Genomic DNA, 24,705 nt, shown 5'->3' on the forward strand with positions numbered 1-24,705 from the left:
TGGAAGTTTTCCTTTCCCCCAGATCCCTAAGGAGGATTCTGGTTTTGCTTTTCCACCATCCTTGAGGCTTTTATGAATCTTAATTTTTTTTGTAGGGAGAAAGCAGAGAGACAGGGAGGTGAGATTAGGAGAAAATGTTCCTGCTGCTATTGTGTTTGGTTTTGGTAAAGGGAGAGAGACAAAGGGGCCAGGGGCAAAAGACAGAGAGCAGAGAGAAAAGTTTGGGAGTATTTCTGAGGACGGAGAGATGAGTGGATGAGGGAGAAAGGTAACTGCAGAAAATGTGGTCATGACCTGTTTGTTAAATATTTATTTCCCTCATCGAGTTTAAGAAAAACAAGAATGATGTTTTTTAGAATTGTTTTTTGGTCACTGGAGCGGACTTCTATGATTTTGACTTGAACCTGTGTATATTCCATCAGAATAGCATCACTTTCTAGCCCTAAGCATGTCCTGCCCCAGCTCTGGGGTGCTCTGCTCCTCTCTTCCCTTCTCTTTATGTTTCTTCTCCTCTCTCCCTTCCTCCATCCTGAGTCACATTTGTCATGGCTCCCATGGACATCTCCAGACCCAGGGAGCACCCTGGGAAAAGGAGGTCACTTTCCAGCCTGTGGCCTCTGTGGCTGGTCAAGAGCCTCCATCTCCCCTTCTCCTACTCCTCATCCACCTCTTTTCTTCCTACACTCTATCTACCTACCTACCTACCTACCTACCTACCTACCAGAATTCTATCCATCCACTCCATAGCTTCAACAGGTGACCCCAAATAAAATCTGCCATCTACTGAGAATTTACCACATGGTGCTAAGGCATGTTAAAACCTTAATCCATTTCCTTTTCACAACCCTTCAGTCAGTCAGTTCAGTCGCTCAGTCTTGTTCAACTCTTTGCGACCCCCTGGACTTCAGCATGCCAGGCTTCCCTATCCATCACCAACTCCCGGAGCTTACTAAAACTCATGTCCATTGTGGCGGTGATACAATAACCCTTAGGTAATATTATTAGCTTCATTTCCAGCTTCTTGGAATAATGAAGATGTTTTCCCAAGCCACACAGCTAATATGAAGCAGTGCCAGGATTTGAATTCGTGTCTATCTGATTCCCAAGATAATAATCACAGGCTTTGTGCTAAGCCTCCTCAAATCTCCAACCTCACCTCTAATCTGATATCCAGACCACATTACTATCTGGATATACCACTGGCTCCTATGAGGTAAAATGTTAAAAACCAAACCATCACAGCACCAAACCATCTTGACTTGATCTCTTACTGGCAACATCATTCTTCTGGAATCTTGGATTTTGTTCAGCCCCTTTCTCTTCCTCTTCTCCTTGTTTAGACACACTGAGGTAGCTAAACAATCAGTGCTTATAGACTCTTATCTCTGAAATGTTTTCTAAATATGTCCCGTCTTTCCTTTCTTACCTCACCTGCTTCTTTTAGGCTCCTATGACCTCCCGCCTGAACTTCTGCCACAGCTTCCTAATTGGCCCTTCAACCACTCTCAGAATTATTCCCCCAGAATTGGAGCCCGAATGTCCACTGCCCTACTCAAAACCCTTCAGTCTCCTTGGCCTGAGGAATAAAAATTGAAGTTACCATCACAGTCTAAGATTCAAAGTTTTCCACAATATGGCCTCGCTCCACCTTTGCAATCTCATCTCTTTCCAGGTTGCCCTCTGGCTCTCTTATGCTCCAAGGCTGATCACACCGGTCCCCTTTGCTGTGAGGCCCTTCCAAACTGTCTACAGCTTAATTCAGTCACCCCTGACCTCCCATGGTGCTTCCTCTGTAAACATGTTGTGGCATCGCCAGGCTCCCTTTGCAGGAATCCTGACGCAGGCCCTCCTCACGGCCCCAGGTGTGACATTCACATGACCCAGAGTTCTGCCCTAAACTTCCCCGCATGTGTGTAACCAGTGACTGGACATGAAAACCCAACCCTCTGGGGATACTGCAAACCAACCAGCTAACTCAATGATCTTGACTTTTATCATTTGATTGGCTATCATTTGACATTTATTACTTGACTAGCTATGCTGAGAAGGAAAATCAAAGAATGTGTCCATAAGGCTAAAATTAATACCATTAAAGAATGTATTAAAAAAAAAAATAAAGGGGAACAGTTGTATAACTCTGTAAACATACCAAAAAACCCACATTAATTTTATACTTAGATGAATTGTGTGGTATGTGAATTATATCTTGATAAAGCTGTTAAAAAGTAAAGGGATTGTTAGGGATTTTATAATATTTTTAGCTCTCTGAAAAAAGAATTCCTCCCATAGCATCTACGCCTTTTGTATGATTTCTGGACATTTAGTACATGTTTTCAGAAATATATGATTTATAGAAATAATGGACTATGTTTGGTTTGCTACATCACTACCTCCACCACCCAACAATTAGACCATCCTAGCCCCTCATCAGCCGTGAATGTCCCTGCTGTACCTATTTCAGAGCCTTGAACAAAGAATATTAAACTGGATTCAGGGAGCCCTGCCTGAAGATGGCCAACGTGTACACCACAAATATGCACCTTCAGAGGGGACATGAGAATAGAATCAGATCAGCCTTGGAGGAGTGAGGGAAGAGCTGCATAAAGAGAGCTCCTAGGACAGGCTTTGGGCCAGCCCCCTCCCAGCCTTCTAGTTCCAACCCTACCCTCTCCCATCTTTGAGGGTGTGCCTAAACACTCCTGGAATGCGAAGTCAAGTGGGCCTTAGGAAGCATCACTATGAACAAAGCTAGCGGAGATGATGGAATTCCAGTTGAGCTATTTCAAATCCTAAAAGATGATGCTGTGAAAGTGCTGCACTCAATATCCCAGCAAATTTGGAAAATTCAGCAGTGACTGACGGGAAAAAGTCAGTTTTCATCCCAATCCCAAAGAAAGGCAATGCCAAAGAATGCTCAAACTACTGCACAATTGCACTCATCTCACATGCTAGTAAAGTAATGCTCAAAATTCTCCAAGCCAGGCTTCAACAGTACATGAACCGTGAACTTCCAGATGTTCAAGCTGGATTTAGAAAAGGCAGAAGAACCAGAGATCAAATTGCCAACATCTATTGGATCATTGAAAAAGCAAGAAAGTTCCAGAAAAACATCTATTTCTGCTTTATTGACTACACCAAAGCCTTTGACTGTGTGGATCACAACAAACTATGGAAAATTCTGAAAGAGATGGGAATACCAGACCACCTGACCTGCCTCTTGAGAAATCTGTATGCAGGTCAAGAAGCAACAGATAGAACTGGACATGGAACAACAGACTGGTTCCAAATCAGGAAAGGAGTATGTCAAGGCTGTATCTTGTCATCCTGCTTATTTAACTTATATGCAGATTACATCATGAGAAATGCTGAACTATATGAAGCACAAGCTGGAATCAAGATAGCCAAGAGAAATATCAATAACCTCAGATATGCAGATGACACCACCCTTATGGCAGAAAGTGAAGAAGAACTAAAGAGCCTCTTGCTGAAAGTGAAAGAAGAGAATGAAAAAGTTGGCTTAGAAATCAAAATTCAGAAAACTAAAATCATGGCATCTGGTCCCATCACTTCATGGCAAATAGATGGGGAAACAATGGAAACAGTGCAAGACTTTATTTTCTTGGGCTCCAAAATCACTGCAGATGGTGACTGTAGCCATGAAATCAAAAGACGCTTGCTCCTTGGAAGAAAAGCTATGACCAACCTGAACAGCATATTAAAAAGCGGAGACATTACTTTGCCAACAAAAGTCTGTCTGGTCAAAGCTATGGTTTTTCCAGTAGTTATTGTATGGATGTGACAGTTGGACTATAAAGTAAGCTGAGCACCAAAGAATTGATACTTTTGAACTGTGATGTTGGAGAAGACTCTTGAAAGTCCCTTGGATTGCAAGGAGATCCAACCAGTCCATCCTAAAGGAAATCAGTCCTGAATATTCACTGGAAGGACTGATGATGAAGCTGAAACTCCAATACTCTGGCCACCTGATATGAAGAACTGACTCCTTTGAAAAGACCCTGATTCTGTGAAAGATTGAGGGCAGGAGGAGAAGGGGACGACAGAGGATGAGATGGTTGGATGGCATCACCGACTCCATGGACATGAGTTTGAGTAAACTCCGGGAGGTGGTGATGGATAGGGAGGCCTGGCGTGCTGCAGTCCATGGGGTCACAAATAGTCAGACACGACTGAGCAGCTGAACTATACACTCCACCCACACACACTCTCATGCATGGGGCTGGCAGGTGAGGTTGTGGCTGGAGCGTAGGAACTGAATTCAGCCAGGGCTTCATTCCCAAAGCTTGAGTAGACCAAGAGAGGGTACTTTTTTACAACTCACCAGCCAGGAGAGGGTATCTTTTTGTAACTTGCACAAAAGCACCATTTTGCTGGCAGCTGCCATGCTTAACGCACACTTCTACTTGCACCACTTAAGACACAACCAACAAGAGCAAACTTTGAATTGGCTTCTGTCTCATACAGGAAGAATTCCCAGAATGCGCGGCACTCACCAACCTGCAACCTGAGGGACAAGTTCCCATCTTAGACCCCAATGGACAAGGATGCTCCCCTCTTGGCTTGTAGGTCTAAAGGAACCAACCCTCACCAACCTTAAAATGTAGCCTCCTCCCTCTTCTAGGACTGAAAATAGGCCTTGGAAAAGCTCTCTCTATTATCCTTCACAGCAGTTTGCAGTACACAGCATTAAATTCTGTTCATGGGATGCCAAATAGCCAGTCAATTCATTAAAAATGCAATCATTCATGCAGACCTTTGGTCTTCACACAATGCTAGTCACCCATCTGACAAACCTGACCAAATGGATTCAGCATTTTTTGGTCATGAAGCCCTGATCTGTAATAACAGGGTAGTAGGAGATAGAAAAGAAAAGGAAATGATAAAAGGGTTTTTGAAAGCAAGTAATACTATTGTCATTAGATTCTCAGGCATAGCTCTGGATGCTGGCATTAATGCTGCCTTTTCTTTTCTAAAAAGCAGAGTGAGTGAACACCACCCCCAGATCCCCCCTCCCTTGGCTCCTTGCCTCCCAGTGGGCCAACCCCTCCCGCCGCACCCTGGGTCAGAGCTAACTCGGGGAGAGGGCTGAGAAAGTGTCAAATGAGGAGGACAAGATCTGAGCGAGCGGTGAGAATACGGGTCCTCCGCAACGATCCCGGGAATAATGCAACCAAATTCATTCACCAGGGAGTTCTTTAAGTGGCTCTCAAATGGCACCCATCACACAGGCAAGCCTCCGAGTCTTTGCAGCAAGCACAATAGGTACCGGATGAGTCACAGGCACCTTGGATTTTTTAGTTTGCATCTAAATAAGCACTTTATATTTGCAACGGGCTTTCCAGTCATTTGCAAAAAGCTTTCTCCTTCAACAATTCCACGAGGGGAGTCCACAGAACTAAAGATTTATTGAGCCCCCTGTCTGACCAAATAAAAGGTGGTGAAAAGCAGCGCTCACAGAGCTCGGGGGCTCATTAAACCCAGGCGGGGAGTCAGACTCAGGCCCTCCCTCCCGTCCCAGCCTCCTGCCTCCCCTGCTGTAGCGTTCTCAGGACGCACCCTCCTCAGTTCCCACACACACACCTCCCACCGGCCGATAGGGCTCCAGGCCGAGGTCAAATTTCCGTGAGGACCCGAGACCTTCAGTAAAGTGGCAACCCCACGAACCACAGTCACAGAATTGGAAGTCAGAGGGACAGTAAGAGTTTAACTTGTTGGTGCAGGAATGAGTTAAACTAAATGCTCACCGGGGTCCCACAGCCTCTTAGGTCTGAGCCTAGAACCTGAATCTCCCGATTCCCACACCACCCCTCTGTCTGTGCCAACAAGTGGCCCCTTCATTGTTGGAGGTGAGGATGGGGCTCAGAGGGAGGGGCCTCTGGCCAGGCTGGCACCCAACTTTCTAGGTGCCATTTCCTGGGAGTAAATCAGGCACATCTCCTTTGTCTTCAATGTCCTGGCTACCGCTCTGCTGGTCCTAACATGAGTGAATCTAAAAGCAATAGCAGTAGAAATACTGCGTTGGCCAAAAAGTGCATTCAGATTTTTCCATACCATCTTAAGGAAAAATCACATGAACTTTTTGGGCAACCCAATGGCTACTGTTTCTTTCGCATGTATTATGAGCCAGGCACCGAGAGCCTGTCATTATGCTGACCCTCACAACACCCCAGCAAGGCAGGTGTATTACCTGCATTCCGCAAGTGAAGAGTCTTACGGTTAGACTGTGCAGGTAAGCTTGCCCAGATCTCACAGCTGGTAGGTGAAGGAGGACAGACCCAGGCATCCTCTTTCTCCTCCAGCTCAGTGCCATTCTCAGAGGCTTAGCCACACTCTGAGTCATGCTGCCTGGCTCGAAATCCTGGCTCTACCACTCCATAGGCTTCCCTGCCTACAGTGTAGGAGACCAGGGTGTGATCCCTTGGTTGGGAAGATCCTCTGGAGGGCATGGCAGCCCAATCCAATATTCTTGTCAGAAGAATCCCATGGACAGAGGAGCCTGGTGGGTTCTGGTCACAAAGAGTCCGACATGACTGAGCAACTAACACTTTCACTTTTTTTTTTTACCAGTTCATAGCAGTGTTCATAGACCTTGAATAAGTCAATTAACCTTCCTGGGCCTCAGTGCCCTTCCATTTAGTGGGGATATAGCAGAATGGTTGTCATGAAGAACAAATGAGTTAATGTTTGTAGAGCACTTCAAATTGTTGCTTGACTCGGAGAAAGTGCTGTATACTTGTTTCAGAAGTAAATAAACTTAATGTTCCCTGATAATCAGGAATAAGGTGCAGACACCCCCCTCCCCAAAACTGATTGGTATGAACAGTTACAGATCCCCTGGGCTAGCACAATAATAATGACAACAATAATAATACTGTTTTTTGAATGCTTAATAGGTACTGGGCATTGTGCTAAAAAAACTTCACAGATATCATCTCATTCAATACCCAAAACAGCCCTATCGGGCGGAAACATTATCCCCACTGTGCGGATGAGGAAATTGGGTCTCAACGAAGTCATATCTCTGGTCCACGGCCCCACAGTTCAGCGGCAGGCCAAGTGGGATTCAGACGCTAATCAGCCTGTTTTCCAACGCCCATTGACTTACGACTGAGCTCACCGCCAGTTTTTCCCGCCACTACAGCAAGGACCCAGAAAGCTAAGAGCTCAAAGGGAGGGGGCCTGGCCAAGCGCGCTGCCATCGGGACCACGCACGCAGCGCACTGGAGCTTGGCTGAGGACCTGGACGCGCGGGGGAGGGCATCGGGCCCACGCCCAGCCCTGCCTTGGCCTGAGGCCGGTCATCTGCCATCGATTCGGGGCCAGAGCAGAGGCTAAGCAGTCTGCTTGAGTGGGAATTCGGGGTCCCTGCAGGGCTGCAGGAACCAGGGGGGTCTCCCGAGCTTTCCCGCCCCACCTCCCCACGGTGCCTGGAGAGCCCCCAGGTGAGCCGTGAACTTCTCACCCCGCCGCGCGGGAGGAGCTCTTGCTGCATTCTGGCGCCCTCCGGTGGCCAATGCCGGAACAGCCTCTAGGTCTCAGCCCATTGTGGCAAGCTTCCTGGAGGAAAAGCCCTGGAAGCAAATTGGGGTGAGGGGTGGGGGTTGTCACTTATTCTAAAAATTTAATCATGTTTTAAAATTAAGAAAAAATATTAATGTAACAGTGGCAAGATGTAGTCTCATCTCTCACTTCTAACCCAAGTTCACAGGAGTTTTTGACACAGAAATATTCCCCAATGCAGACTTTCTCCAGCTTGTCTAATCAAAAGATACACTTGCTTGTTAAAAATACGCACTTCTGGAGTAAAACAAATATCCAAGGGTGTGGCCTTGAAATATGCATTTTAACAGGACCCGCAGAAAATTAATAGAATCAAGCTACTTGGGGAACCTCAGTTCCAGGCAGCTGGTTGCTCTCAAAGTACAAAACACCCTTCAATACCATGTTTCCTGAAGAAGCCCACAAGGCCTCGTGCATGCGTGCTCAGTCACTAAGACGTGCCCAACTTTTTGAAACCCCGTGGACTGAGGCTGCTAGCTAGGCTCCACTGTCCATGGGATTTCCAGGCAAGAATACTGGAGTGGATTGCCATTTCCTTCTCCAGGGGATCTTTCTGACACAGGGATTGAACTCTCATCTCCTGCTTGGCAGGCAGATTCTTTACCACTGCACCCCCTGTGAAGTCCCCACAAGGCCTCAGAGATTTGCAATGCCCTGGAGAAGCAGCGGGGCAGCCAGAAGAGACCTGGCTTCTGCCACCACTAGCTATGGGAAGTTGTTTTCATCATGTAATCACTCAGTGGTAGTGCTCCCTACGCTTACTGATTCATTGAATAAATTAGAACCTCCAAGAAGTTGCTGAACGTTAAAGCCTATTTAGGAAAATGAGCAACTATCAGTGGTGGACTTGGAGTCAGCTCATAATGGCCAGTGAGAGCTGATGGCAAAACTTTAGGAGCTTTTTGAGGCAGTTACTAACCCATTGGTGTAACTTGAAATGGACAATGGTGGGAGTATTTGTACCATATAAATTGGCAAATGGTATAAATTAAGGCTCTTTTTCACCTGCAGAGCCAGTTTTTAGGCATTTAGCAGCATATCACTGAATGAATGGGATGGTCAGGTTCTTCTACATCAAAGGTAATTATGTAAATGAAGGCCTGGGTCCAGCTGCAGGTCTGAAGGGCAGGAAGTGCATCTTACCTTTTCTTCCCGACCCTCAGCAGGTGTTCGGCCAGGGCAGCTACAGGACTCAAAGCTCAGCCTCTCCTCCGAGGTGCCTCAAGGGATCACTGCTCAGGGTCAGGCCCCGGTAGATGTATTTGACTTGAAGCCCCAGCAGAGTCTGAAGTCCTGAGCAGAGTGAGAGCCTGGAGGAGTGCCACGCATTATTTGCCTGCTCCTTCATCTCCAAGTTAGGAATTCAAGGGAGAATTTATAGTGTATGTGCATCAGGAGAAGGAAACTGGGCCATCATGGGCCGTCCTTGGGGTTGGTGGTGGGATCTAAATTTGACCTTACTAAATAAGGGCTCTGTTTTTCCCTCCTGAGAAAGAACCACCTCTGTCACATGCCAGGGTGCTAACACCAAGTTCTATCAAGTCTTCATCCATCTTCACCCTCGGACCTGACTTGGAAGGCTATTTGGGGACACAAATGTTAACACATGAACTCTTAAGGCCAGATACACAAGAGGTAGATGAGTCAGGTGGCTGGAGCATTGGGGAACCCTGCCCCACCCCCTCCCGCTCAGGGTCTGTCCTTCCTCAGCCCCAAGCCTTGAGGTGCACAAGAGGAGCTAAGGGGGTTCCTGCTCTGCATCTGGCCTCCAGGTTCCCTGAATACCGAGAGGACAATGAAAATTTGAGCCTATGTGCTATTTACAATAGCCAAGATAAATGTCCATCAACAGATGAATGGATAAAGAAGCTGTGGTACATATACATAGTGGAATACTACTCAGCCATAAAAATGAATGAAACAATGTTATTTACAGCAACATAGATGGACCTAGAGATTATTATACTAAGTCAGACAGAGAAAAACAAATATCATATGATATCACTTATATGTGGAATCTAAAAAATGGTACAAATGGACTTATTTACAAAACAGAAACAGACTCACAGACATAAAATACAAACAAGATTACCAGTGGGGAAAGGTGGGTGGGATGGATCAGTTAGGAATTTGGGAGTAGCAAATACTCCCAAATACTCCCAAATACACTACTATATATAAAATAGATAAACAACAAGGACCTACTATGTAGCAAGGGACCTATGCTCAATGTTTTGTAATAACCTATATGGGAAAAGAATCTGAAAAAGTGTGCATGTGTATATATATGCATGCTAAGTTGCTTCAGTGGTGTCCAACTCTTTGCGACCCTATGGACCATAGCCCACCAGGCTCCTCTGTCCATGGAATTCTCCAGGCAAATATACTGGAGTGGGTTGCCATGCCCTCCTCCAGGGAATCTTCCCAACCCAGTGATCAAATATGCATCTCTTAAGTCTCCTTCATTGGCAGGTGGGTTCTTTACCACTAGCGCCTCCTGGGAAGCCCATACACACACACACACACAAACACACAAATATATATATATATATATAAATGTCACTTTACTATACACCTGAAATTAACACATCATTGTAAATCAACTATACTTCAATAGTAAATAAATAAATGTTCAGCATTTGTAGACTCAGCTATATATATTAGATCCCTTGAGCTGGGATAGAATTAGAATTGTCCTCTTTTGGGGTAGGATACCTACAGGATCCATGAGGCAATCAGTCTACAGCTTCTTACTATTTGCTTTGTGCAAGGACATATATGGAATACCAAGGCTATAAGATGAGTTGAGCCATTAAGTAGCTTAAATCATATGGAGTCTATCTCTCTCTAGCCATGAGGTAAGTTCACTAGTGAGGCAAGACACTGCATGCAGAAGAGCAATGTGATTGATTGGCAGAGGAGTGCTATACATTTAGAGTTAGAGGTCTTCATAAGATGGAAGGACTGGGATGGTTACTGAGAGCTGATCTGAGATTAAAGGAGAGAAAATATGAGCTACCTGGGGAAGGAAAAGGGATAATGGATTGAAAAAAGACTATTGAAGATTACCAATCACTAACATGGGTTACATGGCTAACATGCCTGGAGTTATAAGTAAGTGTCAAGGACCCATAGGAGGTCAATTGGCAAGACAAGTATTTGTTTTCTGTTGCTATGCAACAAATTATCACAAATGTAGTGACTTAAACTATATCCATTTTTTATCTCATGGGTTAAAAGTCTGTGCACAGTGTAGGTTCTCTGCTCAGGATCTCACGAGGCTGAAAATGGGTATAGGCTGACTTGTGTTTTCATCTTTCAAATGTATTCAGGTATCAGTAGAATCCAGTTGCTGGCAACTATGACAGAGGCTCCCACTTTCTTAGTGGTTGTCAACCAGGGGCTGGTCTCAGCTCCTGTAGGCCTTGTGCTGTCCCCTGCCAAATGATTTTTCCCAAACACGGCAGGTTGCCTCTTCAAGGCCAGGAGGATAATTTCTCATGCTTTGACTCTCTCTTACTCAGGAAGTACTGAGTTCCTTTTAAGGGCTCACCCAATTAGGCCCAGCCACCCAGAATCATCTCCCTTTTGGTTAACTCAATCTGTTGACTTGTAGTCTAGTCACAGGAGTTCTGCTAGTTCTACAGTGCATGAACCTTGGACGCCATCTTAGAATTCTGCCTATCTTAGACAGTTGTCAGCTGAGGGGCCATGGGGTGGGGAGGACATAATGAAATCTATTTTGGAGCCTAGCACAGAAAACCAGCCAGGAGGCTGTGGCCATCACAGAGGAAGGTGGTAGAAGTGCATGGATAAATGGGGAAGTTACTAGAATGCATAAATTTACAGGACCTGCTGTCCTTCTGCCTAAAATGCTTTTCTCCCGCTTTCCCTCATGGCTGGCTCCCTCTCACCCCACTCATTTCCTCCCATCTTGTGTCAGTTTGCCCCTTCTTTACATCCTCCTCTACCCTTAAACATGTCACCCAGCTTAATTCTTTCATGATAGTTTTCATTTTATATTAATATTTTTTTCATCCATCCACTCCACTTACCTCCAAGCTCAATAAGGACAGAGACTGTTGTCCCATTTGCACATCTTGGTATTTCCAGAATAAGGCCTGGTATATAGTAAAGAACCCAATAAATGCTGGATGAATGAAAGGTTAAATGAATGGATGAGCAAATGATAAGGAAAGGCCAAAGAAATGTCAAAAAGCCTGAGTGTTGGGTATGGATATCTTGAAGAAAGGCAAGAAGTGGAGCCAGATTAAGAAATGTAGGGAAACAGAAAGGTCTATTTCAGATAGTTTGAGTTTGGGACAACCATGGAACAACTGTGCAGGTAAGTCCAATAAGCAGCTGGAAATGTGTGTGTGGAGATACCACAGAAAAGACAATATCTAACAAGAATAAAAAACTGCTTTGACTATGTAAAAGCATGTGCTGTAGACTGAATGTTTACATCCCCCACCCCCAAATTCATATAATAAAATCCTAACCACCACTGTGATGGTACTAGGAAGTGGAACCTTTTGGTGGTGATTAGGAATCCACCCTCATTAATGGGATTTGCCCTTATAAAAGAGACTCCAGAGAGCTTGCCTCACCCTTCCGACCATGAGAAGTGAAGTTGCTCAGTCGTGTCCAACTCTTTGAGACCCCATGGACTATAGCCCACCAGGCTCCTCCGTCCATGGGATCCTCCAGGCAAGAATACCAGAGTGGGTTGCCAGTTCCTTCTCCAGGGGATCTTCCCGACCCAGGGATCAAACCCAGGTCTCCTGCATTGTGGGCAGATGCTTTAACCTCTGAGCCACCAGGGAAGGGAGAACACAGCAAGAAGATGGCTACCCACCAGCCAAGCAGTGGGTTTAACACCAGATACCAAACCTACCAGCACATTAATCCTGGACTTCCCAATCTCCTGAACTGTGAAAAATAAATATTTATTGTTTAAGTCACCCAGTGGTATTTTTGATAGAGCAGTCTGAACAGACTAAGACAGCATGAAAAGTTGATTTTAAAATAAGCCTTCATTAGATATTACTCATCTCTATTTACAAAATCTCTGCTACTTGGAATAGTTGTCACTGAAGGGTTAGAATTAATGTTAGGATACAAGCAGGGATAAACATCCTCTTCGGGCACAGTTCCATTATTATCTGAAAACTGTGGAAGAAAATAAAGGCACACAAACCAGCACCTAGACTCTTCAGGATTAAGGGTGTCAGGGTGTGTGAATACAGGGCTGGGATATGCTGGGCCACCAGCATTCCTGATACCCTCGTGGATATATAAGAAGCTCGCTGACAACCCAGTGTCGCTATGCTATGCTTTTCACTCTTTCTTCCTTTCTCTGCTCACCTCCCTCAATGAGTCCTTCATCTGTCTTATCTCAGTCTTTCTGCTGTGTTCACTCAAAGACCCCTTTCTCCCTTAAGTTTGTCCAACCAAATTATTTTTCTCCTTCCGCATGTATCAACCTGATTATTTATCTAGTAACCTTTTTCAACCTGTCTTTTGACACTTTCTTATCATACCTATTCTCTACCCCCTTCCTTTCACAGGTACACTGCTGTGGTCATGCCAGTTCACTACCAGCAAGGCACAGGACAGAGCTCCTGTCGACGTGTGGCCCTCATGATCACAGCTGTCTGGCTGCTGTCCTTTGCTGTGTCTTGCCCTCTCCTCTTTGGCTTCAACACCACAGGTAACAATGACAGTGCCCCTTCCAACACCCAAGTGATTCATAGCACATCTGAATGTCTGTGAGTGGTGTTCATCCCTGCAATGTCTGACCTCAAAGGCAGTATATTTTGTAATCAAATGAGGATCCTATAGACTGCAAAGCACTGGCCTCTATTGATTATAAATAAAATAGAAAGCAAAATCTCTTCAATTAATGGTGCAGGAGCCATATTCTGCCCCAATTAACGAAGTCTGGCTTACTCCTATTTTGAAAGAAATACTATTGTATTCATTTGAAGAAATATGCCAGTTAAAAAAACTATGCTATATGAATAATTCAGGTGAGATTTGTTAATGAAAAGATGATAACTTGTAATGAATTTACAGCACAAAGTAGCATATCATAAAAGCCCTTGAGCAGGGTATACATTTCTAGCTTTTCACTCAATAAGAATCATTTCTAGCATTTGGGAACTAGGATACATTTGTGAATTATTGGAGGATGTATTTTATATTTTTAATATACAGAAATTTTTGACCATGGTGCTTGGCACATGGTACATCTTCTATTGGATAGATGGATGGTTGGCAGGATGGATGGACAGATGGATGGATGGATGGATGGATGGATGGATGGATGGATGGACAAATGGATGAAAAATGTGTTTATCTGACATGTCCAGGACTTTAAATACAATACTGATCCAAATTTATACCTCATGTGCTTCAGTGCCTTTCGCCTCTATTCTATGACCATCTTTCAGCCTCAGGAATTTCATGTGTTGAATGAAAACTGTTAGCACATATAGTAAAGTTACAGGTATTGACAGTAAACACTGAGTATTTACTAAGAGATAACTACTTAATTCCTCTTCTAGTGTTCATCTGGATTTCTTACTTTGTCCATTTGAATTGGTTCATTCAATTCCTACTGTGTTCTATTTTTATGAATTTCTGGTATACAAGTACATAGCTATGTACTTATGTGTACAGATATATGTAACATATTACATATAAATTCAGGTAAATCTTAACTTATAAATAGTCTTCAAAGAGTCATTTGCTGGACAATTATTTAGAAGTCAGAATACATTTAGGAAGGCAGAGGCCCTGGAGTCAGAAAAACCTAGATTCAAACTTCAATTCTACTACTTAACAGCTGTATCTGTTTGAACAAGTTACTTAACTTTTCTAAGTTAAGCTTCCTTATTAACAAATTTGGGGTAATAATATAGTAGAGCATAAACGAACAAAATCAAATATTTGGACTAGGTCTATGTATTTAGTTAGGAAGTTTTCAGCATTTATTTTTATATATGGCCTCTTGCAAATAAGTGCAGCAACTTCATCTCTAAAATTACATGTTATGTTGAACTCTTTGTAAAAGATGAGATATTACTGCATGTGTCATATGTCTTTACTTATTACTGTTCAGAGTTGTAATCAAACCGTGTATATTTTTATATGTGATTCAGGGTGAATTTTGACTCTATAATTTTCATTGACTCTAGAATCTAAGCCTACATATGCTATAACTTCACTCCACCTCCTTCATGCAGCTTTTTTTTACAATAAAGTGAAGATTAAATTGGGATAACATACATGAACGTGCCAAGCACATATCCCCTGCTCAAAGTGAGGCTTGCTTCTCTGCCATATTAGAGGTTAAATGGAGAAGTCATCCAATGAAGATGTGCCTGGTTAATTCAGGGTGCTCCTAAAATATGATGTTGTTATCATCCTTGCATTACTTTTTACCATTTCCCATTACCACTTACCAATGACACAGTATATATACAAACACGCATGTGCACACACATACACATACATAGGCAACATTCTCTAACATAACAATAGAGGTTGACTCTGGCACTCAAATACCATTTCGATGAGTCTAAATGTGCTTTGGGCATTAGTCTGATAAGCCACCCTCTATATCCATGTTTCTATAAGAAAATGCCTTCTGGACTTCCCTGGTGGTCCAATGGCTAAGACTGTGCTCCCATGCAGGGGCCTGGGTTCTATCCCTGGTCAGGGAACTAGATCTTACATGCCATAACTAAGAAGTCTCATGCCACAACTAAGACCCAGCACAGCCAAATAAATAAATAAACACTTTTTTTTTAAAGAGAAAATACCTTCTAAATTTGGAATCTGCAGTATGGGGCACTCACTACCACTGCTAGACCAAGGTGGTCCTTACCTGGCCAGCAGCAAGCCTCCAGCAATGTTTGCTGGGCAGAGTGATTCCTCTTACTCATTCTTTGAGGCTGGCAGGGGCAGTCTTACTCTTGCTCACACACACACACACACACACACACACTGGTAACAGTCTCAAAATCCGACATTAGACAGAGTTCCCAGTTAATGTCAACATGTAAAGTGAAGAAGAATGATGAGCTAATTGCAGTCTTGTTGCCACCAGTGAGATCATAATTGTTCCAGAAACAAAACTTTCCAAAAGGATTTTCAAATATAGAATTGAGAAGGCAAAAAAGACTCGTGACTTAACACAGGTCACAAGCTTTAGTATAGGCTCACCTTAGTATAGCCTTAGTATAGGCTCACTTCTCTCTCATCTCTTTCTCTCTTACTTTTCAATGTATTCATTAGACTATAGTAAGTGAAAGTGAAAGTGAAAGTCACTCAGTTGTGTCCAACTCTTTGTGACCCCATGGACTACACAGTCCACGTAATTCTCCAGGCCAGAATAGTGGAGTGAGTATCCATTCACTTCTCCAGGGGATCTTCCCAACCCAGGGATTGAACCCAGGTCTCCTGCATTGCGGCCCAGATTCTTTACCAACTGAGCCATCAGGGAAGCCCAGACTATAATAAGCTCTCCACTTATTCATATATTGTGTTAAATCCTCTGGGCCATTATAAAAGCCCAATAGATATTAGTCAGTGTTATTATTATTATGTATTAGAAAAAGTTCCTCTGCTTCAAAATATAACTGTGCCCTTGCTCCAAGGAAATCTAAACAGTGGTAGTTCTGCTGGTGGTCAGAGAGGAGCCTAGTCATCTCATTCTAGAACACTGGTTAGAGAATTTGTGAGCAGGACTCAAGGCAGAGAAGCCCAGCCGTCTTCCTTTGCCTCGTCTGACCTTCACAGCATAACTTCACTATTGATATAGTGATATATTGCATCTATAAGGAAGTTCCCAAGTTATATTGAAAGCCCAATAGAAATGATCTCTCCACCATTTTTTCTTACCCCTCCTCATGTGAGAAGTAGAGGAGAAAGGGGCAGTATACTGCCAACACCTGATAGTGGAAGTCACTGGACTTCTACTAAATGCAGCACAAAACACAACCTTCTGGCAGAGCTCTTCTTTTTTAAAATTTCTTTTTTCTTTTCCTAAATTAATGAATGTACATACTTGGCTGCATCGGGTCTTAGCTGCAGCATGAGTGATCTTTGCTACATCCTGAGCGGTCTTTCACTGCGATGCCCAGATTCTCCAGTTGTGGCGCAGGCGCTCCGGAGCCCATGGGCTTGGTAGCTAGCCGCAGGCTTAGTTGCTCTGAGGTGTGTGGGATCTTAGTTCCCTGACCAACGATCAAACCCGCATCCCCTGCATTGCAAGGTGGATGCTTAACCCCTGGACCACCAATGAAGTCCCCCAGAGTTCATCTTTTAATGAAATGGGCTGCCACGTAGGATTGTGAATTGTCAGAGAACATCAGTTCAGTTCTGTTCAGTTGCTCAGTCATGTCTGACTCTTTGCAACCCCAGGGACTGAGGTAGAGCAAAGTTAAATTGCAGTTTCTTCCTTCTTGGAATCACTCTTATTGCCTGAGAAGGGTGACATGCATTTCTGGATGCACACATAAGGCAGGATCATGGGTTGCAGACAGTTCCAAGGCTGTGGGGCCTGGTCGACCTGTGTTGCCTCAGCTCCCAGCAGAGGCTCAGCAGTCAGGAGTCAAATATCACAGCCTCAACAGCCCCTAAGGCAGTGGAGGTTGGAGAGTTAGTGCTAGAGAAAACCCTAAAGATCCCTGATCCTTCCATTGCACAAGTCAGAAAAATAACTAGGCTTTAAATTTCTGCTGAAGACAAAGTTGCAGGGCCCTCCCAGAGAGGAGGCCCAGGAGCATTTCAGGACATAAAGCAAGACAAGGATGTGCCTTGATTCACGTTGTCCATGATGACAATATGTTTACTGCCTCTTTTGCAATCGTACCCTTGAGCAGAACAGGGATTCCCTGAAAAGTAAACTTGCCTGTATTCAGCCACCACCTGCCCCACGCTTGATTCAAACTTGGAGACCTGGCATTCTCAGCACAGAAGCCTTCCTCCTTTCTCTCACTGCATTCTACGCCTCCACACCAACAGGCCCTTTTCCAGCGGCTGGATCCTTCCTGGGAGCCTCTGCTCTGTTACTCTGTGACACTCCACCCAGCCTCCCAGGCCTCGCCCCTCTGTGACACAGCATAGCATACAGAAAGGACTGTCTGTCTGTCTAGATTGTGAGCTCCTTCAAGTGTAGACACCGAGTCTTACTCATCTTTGTAGCCCCAGTGTAGAGTGGTGTCTGGCATGTAAACATCAGTAAATTTTCTTCTTAAGTGAACTGTGAGCAACACCAAGATGAATTAGGTTTGTATTTCTCCAATATTTAGTGATGTTGAACATCTTTTCATGTGTTTATTGGCCATCTGTGTAAATTGATACAGCCACTATGGAGAACAGTATGGAGATTCCTTTAAAAACTAGAAATAAAACTACCGTGAAAATGAAACATTAGTCGCTCATTTGTGTCCGACTCTGCGATCCCATGGACTGTAGCCTGCCAGGCTCCACTGTTCATGTAATTATTCAGGGAAGAACACTGGAGTGGGTAGCTGGTCCTTTCTCCAGGAGATCTTCCCAACCCAGGGGTCAAACCTGGGTCTCCTGAACTGCAGGCAGATTCTTTACTACCTAAGCCATCTGGGAAGTGAACTACCCCAACAATCCCACTACTGGGCATATACCCTGAGAAAATCATAATTGAAAAAGACACATGTACCCTAATGTTCATAGCACCACTATGTACAATAGCTAGCACATGGAAACAACCTAGATGTCCATCAGAAGATAAACGGATAAAGAAGATGCAGTACATACGCAATGTAATATTCAGTTCAGTTCAGTTCAGTTGCTCAGTCGTGTCCGACCCCATGAATCGCAGCACACCAGGCCTCCCTGTCCATCACCAACTCCTGGAGTTTACTCAAACTCATGCCCATCGAGTCAGTGATGCCATCCAGCCATCTCATCCTCTGTCATCCCCTTCTCCTCCTGCCCCGAATCCCTCCCAGCATCAGGGTCTTTTCCAATGACTCAACTCTTCGCATGAGGTGGCCAAAGTACTGGAGTTTCAGCTTCAACATCAGTCCTTCCAATGAACACCCAGGACCGATCTCTTTTAGGATGGACTGGCTGGATCTCCTTGCAGTCCAAGGGACTCTCAAGAGTCTTCTCCAACACCACAGTTCAAAAGCATCAATTTTTCGGCGCTCAGCTTTCTTCACAGTCAACTCTCATATCCATACATGACCACTGGAAAAACCATAGCCTTGACTAGACGGACCTTTGTTGGCAAAGTAATGTCTCTGCTTTTTAATAGGTTGGTCATAACTTTCCTTCCAAGGAGCAAGCATCTTTTAATTTCATGGCTGCAGTCACCATCTGCAGTGATTTTGGAGCCCAAAAAAATAAAGTCTGACACTGTTTCCACTTCTCCCCATCTATTTCCCATGAGGTGATAGGACCAGATGCCATGATCTTAGTTTTCTGAATGTTAAGCTTTAAGCCAACTTTTTCACTCTCCTTTTTCACTTTCATCAAGAGGCTTTTTAGTTCCACTTCACTCTCTTCCATAAGGGTGGTGTCATCTGCATATCTGAGGTTATTGATATTTCTCCCGGCAATCCTGATTCCAGCTTGTGCTTCTTCCAGACCAGCGTTTCTCATGATGTACTCTGCATATAAGTTAAATAAGCAGAGTGACAATATACAGCCTTGACATACTCCTTTCCCTATTTGGAACCAGTTTGTTGTTCCATGTCCAGTTCTACTTGTTACTTCCTGACCTGCATACAGGTTTCTCAAGAGGCAGGTCAGGTGGTCTGGTATTCCCATCTCTTTCAGAATTTTCCACAATTTATTGTCCACACAGTCGAAGGCTTTGGCGTAGTCAATAAAGCAGAAATAGATGTTTTTCGGGAACTCTCTTGCTTTTTTGATGATCCAGCGGATATTGGCAATTTGATCTCTGGTTCCTCTGCCTTTTCTAAAACCAGCTTGAACATCTGGAAGTTCATGTATTGCTGAAGCCTGGCTTGGAGAATTTTGAGCATTACTTTACTAGCATGTGAGATGAGTGCAATTGTGCAGTAGTTTGAGCATTCTTTGGGATTGCCTTTCTTAGGGATTGGAATGAAAACTGACCTTTTCCAGTCCTGTGGCCACTGCTCAGTTTTCCAAATTTGCCGGCATATTGAGTGCAGCACTTTCACAGCATCATCTTTTAGGATTTGAAATAGCTTAACTGGAATTCCATCACATCCACTAGCTTTGTTCATAGTGATGCTTTCTAAGGCCCACTTGACTTCACATTCCAGAATGTCTGGCTCTAGGTGAGTGATCACACCATTGTGATTATCTGAGTCATGAAGATCTTTTTTGTACAGTTCTTCTGTGTATTCTTGTCACCTCTTCTTAATATCTTCTGCTTCTGTCAGTTCCATACTATTTCTGTCCTTTATCGAACCCATCTTTGCATGAAATCTTTTTTTGGTATCTCTAATTTTCTTGAAGAGATCTCTAGTCTTTCCCATTCTGTTGTTTTCCTCTATTTCTTTGCATTGATCGCTGAGGAAGGCTTTCTTATCTCTCCTGGCTATTCTTTGAAACTCTGCATTCAAATGGGAATATTTTTCCTTTTCTCCTTTGCCTTTCACTTCTCTTCTTTTCACAGCTATTTGTAAGGCCTCCTCAGACAACCATTTTGCCTTTTTGCCTTTCTTTTCCATGGGGATGGTCTTGATCCCTGTCTCCTGTACAATGTCACGAACCTCCGTCCATAGTTCACCAGGCTCTCTGTCTATCAGATCTAGTCCCTTAAATCTATTTCTCACTTCCACTGTATATTCATAAGGGATTTGATTTAGGTCATACCTGAATGGTCTAGTGGTTTTTCCTACTTTCTTCAGTTTAAGTCTGAATTTGGCAATAAGGAGTTCATGATCTGAGCCACAGTCAGCTCCCGGTCTTGTTTTTGCTGACTGTACAGAGCTTCTCCATCTTTGGCTACAAAGAATATAATCAATCTGATTTCGGTGTTGACCATCCGGTGATGTCCATGTGTAGAGTCTTCTCTTGTGTTGTTGGAAGAGGGTGTTTGCTATGACAGTGCGTTCTCTTGGCAAAACTCTGTTAGCCTTTGCCCTGCTTCATTCTGTACTCCAAGGCCAAATTTGCCTGTTACTCCAGGTGTTTCTTGACTTCCTACTTTTGCATTCTAGTCCCCTATAATGAAAAGGACATCTTTTTTGGGTGTTAGTTCTAAAAGGTCTTGTAGGTCTTCATAGAACTGTTCAACTTCAGCTTCTTCAGCGTTACTGGTTGGGGCATAGGCTTGGATTACTGTGATACTGAATGGTTTGCCCTGGAAATGAACAGAGATCATTCTGTCGTTTTTGAGATTGCATCCAAGTACTGCATTTCAGACTCTTTTGTTGACCATGATGGCTACTCCATTTCTTCTAAGGGATTCCTGCCCACAGTAGTAGATATAATGGTCATCTGAGTTAAATTCACCCATTCCAGTCCATTTTAGTTCGCTGATTCCTAGATTGTCGACATTCACTCTTGCCATCTCCTGTTTGACCACTTCCAATTTGCCTTGATTCATGGACCTAACATTCCAGGTTCCTATGCAATATTGCTCTTTACAGCATCAGATCTTGCTTCTGTCACCAGTCACATCCACAACTGGGTATTGTTTTTGCTTTGGCTCCATCTCTTCATTCTTTCTGGAGTTATTTCTCCACTGATCTCCAGTAGCATATTGGGCACCTACCGACCTGGGGAGTTCCTCTTTCAGTATCCTATCATTTTGCCTTCTCATACTGTTCATGGGGTTCTCAAGGCAAGAATTTTGAAGTGGTTTGCCATTCCCTTCTCCAGTGGACCACATTCTGTCAGACCTCTCCACCATGACCCAATTGTCTTGGGTGGCCCCACACGGCATGGCTTAGTTTCATTGAGTTAGACACGACTGTGGTCCTGTGATCAGATTTGCTAGTTTTCTGTGATTATGATTTTAGTGTGTCTGCCTTCTGATGCCCTCTTGCAACACCTACCGTCTTACTTGGGTTTCTCTTACCTTGGATGTGGGGTATCTCTTCACGGCTGCTCCAGCAAAGTGCAGCCGCTGCTCTTTACATTGGACGAGGGGTATCTTCTCATGGCCGCCCCTCCTGACCTTGAACGTGGAGTAGCTCCTCTCAGCCCTCCCGTATATTATACAATATAATATTGTATATTAACACATGTCTATGGAATCTAGCGGAGAAGGCAATGGCACCCCACTCCAGTACTCTTGCCTGGAAAATCCCATGGACGGAGGAGCCTGGTAGGCTGCAGTCGATGGGGTCGCGAAGAGTCGGACACGACTGAGCGACTTCACTTTCACTTTTCACTTTTATGCATTGGAGAAGGAAATGGCAACCCACTCCAGTGTTCTTGCCTGGAGAATCCCAGGGATGGGGTCGCACAGAGTTGGACATGACTGAAGTGACTTAGCAGCAGCATAGAATCTAGAAAAATGGTATTGATGGACCTATTTGCAGAGAAGGAATGGAGAAACAGATCTATAGAACAGACTTGTGGACACAGTTGGGGAAGGAAAGAGTAAGGTGAACAGAGAAAGTAGCATCAACATATATACACTACCAAGTGTAAAATAGATAGCTGGTGAGAAGTTGCTATATAACACAGGGAAGAGGGGTGTGATGGGGGATGGGAGGGAGGCTTAAGAGGGAGGGGAGACATATATTAATATAATCATGGCTGATTTGTGTTGTTGTATAGCAGAAACCAACACAACATTGTCAAACCATTTCCCTCCAATTAAAAAATAAATATATATAAAAAAAAAGATGAATTAGACTGCCTATGGAGTACAAGCGGACAATGTGGGTGTCTGAGATGGGACCCTTTCCCCACAGCTTAACAATCAGGCCATGAGTGCTAATTACACAAAAGTGATGACAGGAAAGGACCGTGGGGCACAAAGGAAGTAGAGCTGCTTGTGACTGAGAAACTCGAGGCAGGTAGCCTCCGCAGAGGAGGCAGCATGTAAACTGGGACATGATGAGGGAGGAGGTGGGACCGGCTCCCAGCACTTCTCAAACTTCCATTGTGGATTTGCTGGTGGAGACACCACATGTGATGTGGGGCCGTATTCTGTGCTCCTCACTGAATCCCGTACTTGACCAACTACTTTGCTTTCTCCACTTCTCTCACTCACAGGAGACCCCAGCATCTGCTCCATCTCCAACCCTGACTTTGTCCTCTACTCTTCAGTGGTGTCCTTCTACCTGCCCTTCGGAGTGACTGTCCTCGTCTATGCCAGGATCTACGTGGTGTTGAGACAGAGGAGACGGAAGCGGATCCTCACTCGACAGAACAGTCAGTGCCTCAGTGTCAGACCCGGCTTCCCCCAACAGGTGAGCATCCTGGAGCAGCAGAAGGAAGACGCAACCTCCCGGCCTGTGGCCAGCAGTGCACGCTTTTGCCTGTTATGCCCATCAGGGACACACATCTGCCACCTTTTAACCTGCAGATATTGGCTGGGCCTTAGATGGAGGAAATCCAATCTCAACAGTGCATTGATAGTCTTCCCTAGAGCACCCTTTCTGGGCTTGTTCTGCTTCCTTTCAAAGTCTTTCATTGCCCTCAAATGGCAGCTGTTCAGATATCACACAGGTATGAAGTTTTAGTGTAGAAGCTTTACCATTCACTGCTGCTGGGTTTCCAGGAATGACTTTTTGGCCAGACCATTCACATCAAGAATCACTAGGGGTCTGTTGAAACTTCTTTTCTTTTCTAAATCTGCCTCTGTGTCAAGGCACTAACCAGCTGGTGGAATGGGATGCTGATGGTACATTTTATTAGATCTTTTGAGGCTCTGAAAAGGAAGTTCATTGAAATACTCCAATTGCTTGGGCTGTAAATTCAGTGCCTAGTACATAGTTCAGGTGTATTCATTTGAAGCATGAATGGATATATACCTATCACTTGCAACTGCTAAGCAAGAGATAGCAGGGATATTATACAGCCTCTACCTTCATGGAGTTTAAAACCTTATATACGCAAATAAAACACACCTACACCCAAAATTAGTGAGCAGCCCAAAACTGAATGGAATGTTTGCCAAAGTGAGATGAAGACAACTAAGCACATAAATATTAAATTCTGGAGAGGTTATGAGAAGATAAAGTCAATATGCTCAGGAAAGGGCTTCATATAGTAAGAACTGGGTTTGATCTTGAAGGTAGGTCCAAACTGGACATCTAGATCAACCTGTAATGACTTGAGTGAGAATCAGAATCTCAAACTGAAAGTCCCAAAGCTTTGGTGGAAAAGGAATATTGGCCCCCATGAAATAGGATGTCAGGACCCAAGAGTGAGGATATGAACATGTTGTATTCATATAGCATCATCTATATGAGCCAACTATATAGAGCTTAACACACAGCTGTTTCTCTTTCTACCCACCCTAGTCTGCCTGTCTACAGTTACACCCCATTCGGCAGTTTTCAATAAGGGCCAGATTTCCATCAGATGCCACGCGGAAAATGGTAAGTAAGCCATGCCTTTGGTTGTAGGAAAAGAATAAGAGACCCTTTCTCAAGACAATGGCTTGATTCAATCCCACTTCCACCCCAAAATGAATTTGGCCCCAGTCTCATACTTGGATTTATGATAAATGACAAACTTGAGAACCTATCCAATTTGAGCTTCAGAATAGGCATTATCAAGTGATATTCCAAAAGCATGTGACTCTTGGGATAGATCCCAATGACTGAAACCAGTGACTCTTGGATGTGTTGTGGACTTTACTGTCCAGAACCACCTCTATTAGAGGGAAAGGACATCACTGAACCAGACATGGGCAGAGCTAAGAAAAGTAGAAAAAGGAGGCTAATGGGATAATTTCATGTGCCCAATTGCCATCCAATACAGGGAAAACCAAGACATTCTCATAGCCCTAATTCTTATCCTTCCCATTCAAACCAGCCCTGACTCCCCAAGCAAGCCAAGTGCCAAATGGAGCCTAAAAGTGTTGGATAAAAGACCAGTATCCCTCTCCCTAAACTCCACAGCTAAGTAAATATTAGGAATAAAGCTTCAAAAACCCATAATGATGAATGA

General features: G+C 44.1%; 1 protein-coding gene across 2 annotated transcripts in view; it reads left to right on the plus strand.

Annotated features, from left to right (window-relative positions):
- The window catches only part of DRD3 (dopamine receptor D3), a 52,474-nt gene that overhangs the window by 22,380 nt on the left and 5,389 nt on the right, over positions 1-24,705 (plus strand). Inside the window, exons 4-6 of one of the 2 annotated variants that reach the window (XM_043874044.1) lie at positions 13,149-13,291; positions 22,801-22,997; positions 24,054-24,131. In XM_043874044.1, the coding sequence (XP_043729979.1) occupies positions 13,149-13,291; positions 22,801-22,997; positions 24,054-24,131 (418 nt within the window). The remainder of the gene's footprint in view (positions 1-13,148; positions 13,292-22,800; positions 22,998-24,053; positions 24,132-24,705) is intronic. The other variant, XM_043874045.1, reaches the window with a different exon arrangement.

The sequence above is a fragment of the Cervus elaphus genome, chromosome 19, assembly GCF_910594005.1.
Source record: "Cervus elaphus chromosome 19, mCerEla1.1, whole genome shotgun sequence".
In the NCBI taxonomy this organism is placed as follows: domain Eukaryota; kingdom Metazoa; phylum Chordata; class Mammalia; order Artiodactyla; family Cervidae; genus Cervus; species Cervus elaphus.